At 42.0% G+C, this 10,779-nt stretch overlaps 1 protein-coding gene across 1 annotated transcript; it reads left to right on the top strand.

Annotated features, from left to right (window-relative positions):
* Positions 1-244: 244 nt before the first annotated feature.
* Positions 245-3,715, top strand: LOC148638535 (cytochrome c oxidase subunit FA4-like). The gene is made up of 4 exons (XM_088622857.1): positions 245-416; positions 1,578-1,666; positions 2,112-2,172; positions 3,437-3,715. Exons 1-4 carry the CDS (start codon positions 375-377, stop codon positions 3,491-3,493), a joined length of 249 nt encoding a protein of 82 aa, XP_088478983.1. The 5' UTR covers positions 245-374; the 3' UTR covers positions 3,494-3,715.
* Positions 3,716-10,779: the final 7,064 nt, after the last annotated feature.

The following is a 10,779-nucleotide window of genomic DNA, read 5'->3' as shown; positions in this document are numbered from 1 at the left end:
CTGCGTCTGTCATTCCGGAACAGAACAGGGGGCTTTTCAGAGCACCGAGATTTAGCTGTCCGCTAGACTGCCTGACGTAAAGTGCTCGAAATAGAATTTTAAAATAAAAAATACTATAAATAATAAACAGAAATTAAAATACATATCTATATGAAATTAGACCTCATGGTCGTTTTTCAATTTGTGGTTCATAAACCCGTGATTGCTCTCTCAACTGGAATATTATAAGACAGCCTCTGGGCGAAGGACCCACACCGCAGTCCTTTACAGGAAAAGTAAGAAGGAGAGTATACCACAGACGCGTCGGAAGGCCTCGCAGACGTCACTTTTTTTTTGCGTTTCTTTGGGATAAAGAAAACCAAACTACTTTTAAAATGTTCCGTACTATGGTTGTCCAGGCTAAAAAGCACCCCAGCGTAAGTATAGATCTAGTAGTTAAGAGCTCTCTACAAAGAGTGTGACATTGAACTCTTGACGGTCAAAGGGTAACGTTGTTTGTCTTGAGCGGGGTGATGTGTAAACCATCTGAATATTTGTACTAAGCACTTATATAAATGCAAGAAAGGGTTAAGAAAATAAAGCAGTGTTTCTTTATGCATATTTGAGAAGTACTGCAGTATCTCCGTTGTAAAGGTAACCGATGGTATTCTGGTGCCAGCGTCACAAGATCACCGTGGCTGGCTGGCCTGCTTACTTCAGGTCGTCCCAGGCAAAGACAGGAGAAGTCTGTGGCGTGGTTTGCAATGCAGAACATTAAAACATCAGTTTCTGTAGAAATGTGCAGCTTGTAAGCTTATAATGAAAGGCTCGCTCGAAATTTGTATGTCTGGTGAAGAGGAGTCCTATCCGAGGTAGACGTCACACTCTTATGTTGGTTAGAAGACACCAAGAATTGATCAACGTGCAACTGGCCCTTGATCAGATTGTAACGGTGAAGCAGAAGTACCGATGTTTCCTTTACAAAGTTCCAGGTGTCTGTCCATAAAAATGACAAATGCTCTTGGGTATTGGCATGACTAGGCTTTTAGTACAAGAGCTGGTAACGTGATAACCGTGAAAGTTTACACACCGCCCTCCCTGCTAGTGTGTTTGACCTTTAAATAACCCTTCATGTCCTACAAGTGTTGAAAACCTGGAAAGGCTCTTTAACAATAGACTGCCTTCTGCTGGTCAGCATTCTCCATCACATCTTCTAAAGGCGTGGTTGAGCTGATTCTTCATCGGCCGGCCTGATGTCCAGTTTAGTTTCTTCTTGTGTGCTGGTGCCACCGTTGCGGTCTGAGTTCCTGTTTAAATTAGGTAATTAAACAGAAGGTGTTTCATTCTCTTTCTGTGTGCTGAGATGTACTAGTGAACAGCCAGCTTGTGCAGAGTACTGTACTAGATTGGCACGACTGTGGTTCTTTATTAACCCCATCATAATTAAAACATGAGTAATGTCAGATGACGACTGTGAAGCAGCAAGAAAGGCCAATTTCTAAATGTGCCAAAGACGTCATCTCGCACAGAAGCCTCAGAGGCAACTGTGAGAGCAGCTGCAGGTTGAAATTATTGACCTTTTTCTACCTTTTTTCCAGTTGATCCCCCTGTTCGTCTTCATCGGCTCAGGGGCTGTGGGGGCCACCCTCTACCTTGCACGCCTGGCCTTGCGCAATCCTGATGTCTCGTAAGTGTGTCTGTGTGCGCCTTCGTGTAGGGCGAGGTTTCAGTACAGAACCAGATGTTAATCTTGCCAGATGTGCAGACACAAATAGCACCCTTCATTTAGTTCTTCACTCTTAATGTAGTATTAAACTCTGCTTACGAGTTTACAAGTCACAGATACGGGTGGGAATTGGTATAGTTTCCAGGTGACTTCACCAATTTCAGACATCAGTTCCAAACATATGTTTTGGTATCCTCTTCCGGATGGACTTCCCCCGGAGTCTTAGTGATGCACTCCTTCATCACGGCAGTGAGCCGTGAAGTGCTCTGGGCTATCTAGGAGTGAAACGGGGAATGTTGGGGCACTTTGTAGAGCTTGTGTGTTGAGTGTGGTTTTGGGGATTTCTAAATCTGCAGGTGGACTGAATTGACTTTACCGAATGACTGTGAATTGAATTTGTTTGCAGCTGGGATCGCAAGAATAACCCTGAGCCCTGGAACAAACTGGGGCCCAATGACCGGTACAAGGTACGGCTGTTTCAGTAACTCATCGGCACGAAAGCCTGTAAAAGCCCTTCATGAGCTGCACCTCAGGGTGTCGCTGTGTGCCTGTTGGGAGTCATTTTAATCCAAAGGGCTTTTAATTCTGTTCTCTTTTTGCTCAAAGAATTGGGTAGTATGTAATGGTTTTGGCAACTGTTTCTCATGTCTGCCCATGATGTGTCTTGAAAGAACAACACATGGCAGTGAAGGACCTTGCTGGTCCTAAGCTTGAGCATGATGATCGATGTTCTCTCACAGTCGCGCTCAAAACGTGTATGAAGACGCCACAGTATTAATTCCACCAGAGGCATAGCTTCAAGGCATTGCTTCATATGGTAGGACTTGTAGGACAGTTCTTAAGCCTGAAACCAGTGAAATGCACATCACTGTGTCTGATACAGCCTTGAGACCTGCAAGGAAGATTATTTTTAGGTTATTTTCAGTTGTCAAAATTTCATATCTGCCCATGGTCTGTGGTGTTACAAGGTAATTCTATGGCCTTAACCTGGTTAAAATCCAGCCTCTGTATTCAAATTGCTGAAGAAAAAATGGTACCAAATCAATATTATTCAATTTTCAGCACTTAAAACATTTTTTACATTGATAAATGATGTCAGTTGGCATTTTTCTGCTGTGTCTAGTTTGTCATTGCTACTAAATGTGTTTTGGGATCATGATGTTTTCACATGAAATCCCATTCGTTTCCACTCTCACAACAGAAGACTGGGTCTCGGTATTGGAAAGTAAGCTCGGTGGAAAGCCTGGAGCTGCTCAGATGACATTTGAGCTTCCGTCTTCCTGTTTTGCTCAGACCACCCGAGGTGCTTTGTCATGGTGCAGCCGAATGTACACCCATGCCACTTGTACATTCGTACCTTGTGCACGGACAGCAATGCAGAAGCACTGCCCTTTCTGTGGTTAAGTTATTTTAAAGTTGTGATTCAGCTGTTAGGTTTTGAACTCAATGCAACCTTTATTTTGTGAAAGTCATCAAGCGTTGGCTTTTGACGTTGAAAAATCGAATTCATGTTGCTGTTGAAAAACGCCAGAAGGCATTGCACGACTCATTTAGCTTTTGGCACCTGGCGCCAACTAGGAAGTTACTTTATCATTTTTACCATCCCCTTGTCTTAACTGAAGATGAAGTTGCAGCTGATCTTCTAGAGCTGTTTTTTGCAGGGGCCTGCATGGTTATTTCAGCTCCTTACAAACCAAGCCCTGAATACAATGTTTTTTTTATCATTTGCAGTTCTTTGCCGTAAACATGGATTACGACAAATTAAAGAAGAACGGGCCAGACTTCTAAGCTCACCTCTCCTGCCAGCTACAGGACCAAGGTCTTTAGAAGCCACTCCGCACAATCAACAGGAGCCAAAAAGAAAAAAACAGACGCAGAACCGCACAAGAAAGCCATATGCGTTCAGGAATGCATCTCGCCCTCAGCTTTCCGCACAGAACTTCGTACCATCCTTCCCGATATTTATGGTTTGCTGCCTCAATAAAATAAAGCAGTTTGCCACCTACTGAATCGGTGTGAAACTGGCTTGTCTTGGTGTGCATGTTTGTAGACATGTGGTCTTGCATTTTAATTTTCCACCTGTTTTCACCTGTAAAAAACACTCATGACTTTTCTTACGACAGTTACTGATTACCTCATAGCTGTCTTTAGGAACGTAATTTGTTCCCGGTAACAGTCGTATAGTGAAAATTCCTAAAAAAAAAAACTTTTCCATTATTTCTTATGGGGAAAGATTATGATCTGTTCTGGACCCCAAAACTTTTTACCCTTTTCACCAAAAAATGACAAGAGAAACAATAGCATTCATACTCTGGTTTGAGTTTTTAGTAATACTGCAAATCTAGTTAGACATTAACCGTTCCTGAGGAGAGTACTGTACAGTAATCACTTTTTGTGTAACTTCACACACAATTTATTTTCTTAATACTTTTAGAGTCCATGATAATGTATAAACCTCAAATATTCTTACGAAAAAGGTCACGAGACACGGTGAACTGTATCACGCATGTGTCTCCTGCTACTCTGCTGGCTCTCGCCCAGACTGTTAGTAAATGTGAAGCGTGTGCCGGCTTCCTCTTCACTCTCTTTGGCAGAGGTTTTGAAAATTTTCTTCATATCCTTTCTTACTAGTTTAGAAGTTGGCTTTTGTTATTTGAAACATGGATAAGAATTCACGTGCCTTGTAATCAAAAGCCCTGATAATTTATATCAACTAAGGTTGCTGCTGGAAGAGGTGTTAGTGGGGCCAGCAGGGGGTGCTCACCCTGTGGTCCATGTGGGTCCTAATGCCCCAGTATAGTGATGGGGACACTATACTGTAAACAGGTGCCGTCCTTCGGATGAGACGTAAAACCGAGGTCCTGACTCTCTGTGGTCATTAAAAATCCCAGGGCGTTTCTCGAAAAGAGTAGGGGTGTAACCCCGGCATCCTGGCCAAATTTCCCATTGGCCTTAACCAATCATGGCCTCCTAATAATCCCCATCTATGAATTGGCTTCATTACTCTCTGCTCTCCTCCCCACTAATAGCTGATGTGTGGTGAGCGTTCTGGCGCACTATGGCTGCCGTCGCATCATCCAGGTGGATGCTGCACATTGGTGGTGGTGGAGGGGAGACCCCATTACCTGTAAAGCGCTTTGAGTGGAGTGTCCAGAAAAGCGCTATATAAGTGTAAGCAATTATTATTAATTATAATTATTATTATTATTATTATTATAATTTAGTATAGCATTAATGTTTTTCTTAATTGGAGGTCTTTGACTGGTGTTTAGGTCCTTACATTGCTTTGGAGCTGGCTGTTTACTATCAAATTGAATTCGGTCACTGGTTGGAGCAAAGAGCAAGGCCGCTTAGTGGTCAAGTAAGTGACAACAGTCCCCTTCAAGGCGAAAGGATTATAGGGTCAATCTGAGCCACAGCTAGCACTCAGCAGAAAGTTTATTCCAGAATGTCTTCAAAAGAGTTGCAGGTCGAAACAGTAGGTGCCCTATTTCGAACAGCTTTGAATGTCAATCAGCGCAAAACTTTTAGAAACGCTTAAATGCAAGCTGATCCCTGTAGCTTCAAATGGAACGATGAAGTTAATTGCTGGTGCCCTACTGCTGTTGTTGACTGTGTTCACATTTTCTGGTTCCTTTACTAAGCCTCAACTTAAATGTAAACAGATTGCTAGACACCTAGGCACTAGCACACCCTGGATTCCCAGATTTTATCAGTCGAGGTTGCTGAGCTGTTTAATTTAACTCAGTTGGACAGCGTTCAACTTGAGTGAGCGATCTGTGCATTTGGTGATGTTAAGTGCCAGACAAATTGCCTTCCTCCATTTCCCAACATGCCCAAACCATCTGGTTTCGGTACATATTCTTTTATATTTTTAACGTACGGTGAAAAACTCCAAGCTCAAAGTATCTTAAATTTGTGTTTTAAAAAATACTGTACTGCTCAACTTTTATATTCTCATAGTCCAGTAGAATTTAAAACCTGTATAAATGCCAAGTTGTTTTTGCTTTTAACTGCTGTCTCTCAGGTTTGGCTGTATTAGGACTTAAAATCGATTCCAGCATCCTGTTCAGGTGCAATTGACTGTCCCCTTTGTCCATGTCCTTGTTTAATGTGAAATGGTTCTCCATACTTCCCAGGAGAAAGACAAGAATTTCAGGATATGCCTTTTGGAATATCAATTGATTAATTGTTAGTAGCAGAGTCTCAAACCACTTGGTGTTGCAGATCATGACTGTAGAATAATAGTGCATGTAGCTGTTGAACAAATCTTCTTACTTTGTATTTATGCCTGTCCCCCCACAGTATGTGTTTCATCAGGCTATGAGTTACCTTTCTATCAAAGGAAACTGAACCCTTTAAAAATAGCGGAAGAAAAAAACTTCAAGTCAGCAATGTTATTCTAATGTTATGATGGTATATATAATGGATTGAGTTTAAAGCAGCCTGTTGACTTGTTTTTGTATACCTGCTGTAATGGGGTTCTGATTCTGTGTCTGCTGAGCTGTTTGCTCCAGCCTGGGTTCTTAAACAGTTTATTTTGCTTTAATTTTCCATGTGAGGCATTTTTAAATTGTTTTAAGCTCTGAAGTAGATGATCGAGATTTGTAATTGGTGAGAACCCTGTGCTAATTAGTGAGCTTCAGGACTGTCCTCATACAGGTGAATTAACTGAAAAATAACCAATTGGACTTCAGCAGAAGGAAAAGCGCTGACTCACGGTGGGCGTGTCTGATACATTTTCACCTGTGTCTGTTCATCATTGGTCACCTTTTAAGAGCTGTTTGGCCAGAAATCGAGAGGTTGTATAAAGTATTGTGTGCCGATCATGCAGATGAGTATATGTTTAAAACCAAGGTTTTAATACAGAGAAAGTGTAAGAGAGTCAATTACAGGCTCTGGTTAGTGCTGCTGAAGAAGTTCCTAGTTAAAACCAGCACTTAACAGACACAAGGCTTTTTCAGGACCAGGATGATAGAAAGGCAGTTTCTTAGGACCTCATCAATGGAAGAACCAGAATTAAACATCAGTTCTATCTGCTTGTTAACATTACTAGGAATACACTGTGTCTATGAAGCCACTGTATCGTGCTCATAGAATTTTCCTAAAAATCTCAAAGCTTAATCTAGAATCATTCTGGTTGTGAGAGAGTGCTGTGAAGAAAAGTGCTTGAGGATTTTGAGTTGAGAGCTTCATTGATGGATCATTTTATGACTCCTTGAAAGTGATCCTGGTGGTATGTATCTGAACTGTATCTGAGGCAAACTGCTAGCAGAGTTTAACCATAATGCTTCTCTGTGAAATTGATTGATACTGTGTTCAGCAAAGAGCACCTTTTTCAAATAGGTAGGCTGGTAATGTCTGTAAAACTCCTGCTGATGAGAAAGTGCCTTTTGCTTAGGTCTAATTGTGATCTCTTTTCAGATTTGCAGCTATGTTTTGCCTGTTGAAATGACATGGTTGGCTTTGAAAAAGGAGATGCTATTCTCAAAATTAAACATTATTTGGTTAGAAATCATTTTATAAATGATTTCTTTCTATGTTAAAGAATGCTACTTGAATCTAGGCGTTGGTGCTCATGCAAATCTCAAATTTGCTCAGGCATCTCAAATTCTAAGATGCCTGAGGCTCATCTGATCCCCTGAACTGTGCCTAAATTTCTTGCCTTATGACATCTTTCACAGGAGCGTGTGGGTCGATTGAGGAGTTAAAAAATTAAAAAGGTAGCCTGGGACTTCCATATGCACTAAGAGCAAGTAAGATGTAGTTTGACTGTGATCAGTACAGACAGGCACATCAACAGATCCTTGATGTCTGTGACTATGGTCTGTTAAAATGGAGAAATGCACCATATACCTCATGTCCCTCTTTAGCTGCAGCTCTGACTCTCCATACAGAACCAGCTGATGATCTTTCTGCAGCTGTGAAGCATACTGCCAGGGAGAGGGTTTAATTAAAAGACAGAATGGCTTCTCCATGCGGCTACCTTGCACATCTCATTCCTCCTCCTTAACTCCCCTGCCTCCTCCTGTCGTTTGTGCTGAAGGACACCGAGAGCAGGAAGCTGGCAAACACATTAATTTTATTTGTCCAGTAAGTATTTTGTGTCAGAGGGACAAATGGCACATGAAATAAACGAGACCCGGAGGCAGCTTGTCATTGTCCCCTGGGTTACCTTGAGCGACTGCGCCGGCCCTTCCCAACAACCACTTCCAGAGATCTCCTCTGCAGCTCTGCTGCCTGTTAGGCCTCTTCAGAAAATAATGAGAGCAAGTTTAAGACCTGACGGGTAAAGCTGAAAAGAAAGTTGGTTTGGCTGTCATAATGAAGACCCTTTTCTGGAAGGACAGTGTGTGAGTTCATGGCCTGTAGATGATGTTTCCACTCGCTGATCAAAATATTGGGAATTCCAGGTAAAGTGTGGTCAGCCTGAGACCAGATGTCAATCACTCTCACAAGGAATAACAACACCCAATAATTAAATGTATTGGGGGAATTGTTTGACTGTTTAGTCACTGTAAATTTGGCTAAACCCACTTAGGCTCAACCTCCGGGCTATAGGATGAGGATACTGGGGCCCCCCTGCAAAAAGAGGGGTGACCAAGGGGCAGTGGAGGTGGAGATGGGGTGGAGGAGGGAAGCAAGCTCTGAAGGCAAAGGAGAAAGGGTGCTTATGTACGGTACGTCTCGATCTTTTTAAAACCTTCTCAGAAATGATTACAATTTTGGTCACCAAAGCAGAGCTGAGCTTGCTGCTGTCAACCTTCCTAAATGTCTGTTACAAAATCCAAATAATCCCATGTGCTCTGATCTTGGTCACAATCTTGGCTGAAACCTATGCCACTAGTATAGCCTAACAATATTTCAAAACCAACTTACGTTCTTCTCTAGAGCTGTTTGCATATCTTATCACATTACTTGAAAGGATCCCTAATATTGTGGCCATTACATGTATCTTACCTATATTTATTAAATACAAATTTTATAAAAGTTCATTTATACTTCAATATTTTGTGAAGGTTATAGGTATCCAGAAATATTTGAAATGCAAGGTCTGACATAAATTGATGTTTTAATTATACCTCCCTTCTTGATCAAAGAAGTAACAGGAAACTATTCCCAAACTGTTGTGCACAAGTAGGTCAGGAGCATTCTGTGGTTCTCTAACATGCCTTCAGTAATGCAGAGAGGAAACATCAGTGAATGAAACTGTAAGACTGGATGTCTCAATGAAGCGGATTAGAATCTGGATTTATTTGGATGTTGATGGTCCAGCCATTCACAAATTCCAAACCTAGCTCTGTAAGAGCCCTCTAGGAAGAAAAAAAATCATCATCATCATCATCATCATCATCATCATCAAGGGAGTATTTTTTAAGGTAGTGATGGGGAAAACATTGAATGATTTATTTTTTTTCTGATGTAATTCAGGCATAGTATTATTCATGTATAGCTATACTACCATTGCAAATATTAAAACATTACCATTGATAATATTTTAGAAAAGATACAATCTCACCAGTCCTGCAGGATCCAGACTGGGTGTCTGGAACAAACTAGACCGTACCATCCATGCAGCTAAAGCAGATACAGTACCTCAAGGTCCTTCAGATTACATCCTGATAAGGTTCGGCGATCAATAAGATGGATGTGTTCCTTTTGTAACCAGTCAGGGGTTTCCACCTCTGCTCCTTGGCATCTGGAATCTGTTGGCCTTTCTAGGCCTATTTTAGGCCTATCTCTTTAGAACCCAGGGAAAGATAAGCCATTCCAGCTTTTAATTTTTTTTTCCCCCTGACCTGCCTATAAAGCTGTATAATTTAAAGACTGGATTCCAGGTCGCAGTGCTAAAGCCCAGAGCCTCTGGCTCTTGGAAACTCATCCTGCTACCTGTGGAATGTCGCGGTCATCTTCCACTCATCAGAACTGGGGTTCCTCACGTCTAAATGCTTCCATTTTCTTATAGCTTCCTATTTTGTAATTCACTATTTCAGGAGGAGAAAATATCAAAAAGACCTTCTGCAACTTGCTCACCAAAAATGCCCCTGCCTTTCACAGTTAGCTTTGTAAGAATCACTACAGCATGTGTGATGTTCGCCTGGCTCGGCTCAGGACTGGGCGAGAATCGCAGACAGGTTTGATGAAACCCAGACCGGTCACTTGATGGTGTGTTTGATTCAGTTAAGGGGATGGATGGTACATCTGTTGATGGGTAATTTCACTGTGATCGCAGCAGCTGCTTTATGTGGGGAGATTTACTTCAGTGAGAGCCTCAGTTGCTGTGCACATCGACGGAGAGCAAAGCACTTTCCAGGCTGACATATTTCCATGTCCTTCTAGAAAAAGATGTCAGCTGTGCAGCTGATGAAGACAGACGTGCTGTTCCTTTCCCTCCTTCCTCCACTCTGCCTCCCTCATATCACTCCTGATCTGTTTGCGGCGTCGATGAGACAAATTGCTTTTCCCCAGCTCGTGCGGCAGCTGTCTAGCCATGGGCAAGACTGGTTCTCCTGTGATCGATTGCTGAAGGAGCACCCCCAGAAGGTTCGGATCTGGGAGGTCAATCATCTCACCCTGCCCTCTGTCAGCTCAGCTTGGTTGTTTGTGGGTTGTTTTTTCATTAAGGAAGCAAAGTGTGTCACCCTCAATTTCCTGTGTGCATGAACTGGAGGCAGAGTATTCGGAGGTGAGCACATCACACAACTAGAAGATATAGAAATGGTTTTATAAGGCAGAAGATCATCTGACAGCTTGCTTGTTGAGTGACATGCAGTAACCATTTCATCCCAGGATCTCATCCAGGCCCTTCCTGAAGTGAAGCTCCAACACCATGGTGGGGCATTTTTGTTTGGGACAGCAATAACCTCTTATTCTTTCTAAACACATCTGCTCTAACTTACACTCATGATCCCTGCATCCATGTTCCATTGTTACAGCAATGCTACCTGTCTCTAGGAATTATATTTTGCATTACATCAAACATGATGATGACATTGCAAGAAGCAGGTAGACTAATTATAATATATTAAACAAGTAAAGCAAGTTGCAACTTAGGGATTAAGGGAAGTTTAAAA

This window comes from Lepisosteus platostomus, chromosome 28, assembly GCF_059453375.1.
Source record: "Lepisosteus platostomus isolate fLepPlt1 chromosome 28, fLepPlt1.hap1, whole genome shotgun sequence".
Classification (NCBI taxonomy): Eukaryota; Metazoa; Chordata; class Actinopteri; order Semionotiformes; family Lepisosteidae; genus Lepisosteus; species Lepisosteus platostomus.
Note: the sequence above shows the minus strand (reverse complement) of the source record. Positions and strands in the feature narration are given on the sequence as shown.

Coding starts and splice junctions, on each gene's coding strand:
- LOC148638535 (XM_088622857.1), top strand. CDS start 375: ATGTTCCGTACTATGGTTGTCCAGGCTAAAAAGCACCCCAGC. Junction 417..1,577: donor AGGCTAAAAAGCACCCCAGC/GTAAGTATAGAT, acceptor CCTTTTTTCCAG/TTGATCCCCCTGTTCGTCTT. Junction 2,173..3,436: donor GGCCCAATGACCGGTACAAG/GTACGGCTGTTT, acceptor TATCATTTGCAG/TTCTTTGCCGTAAACATGGA.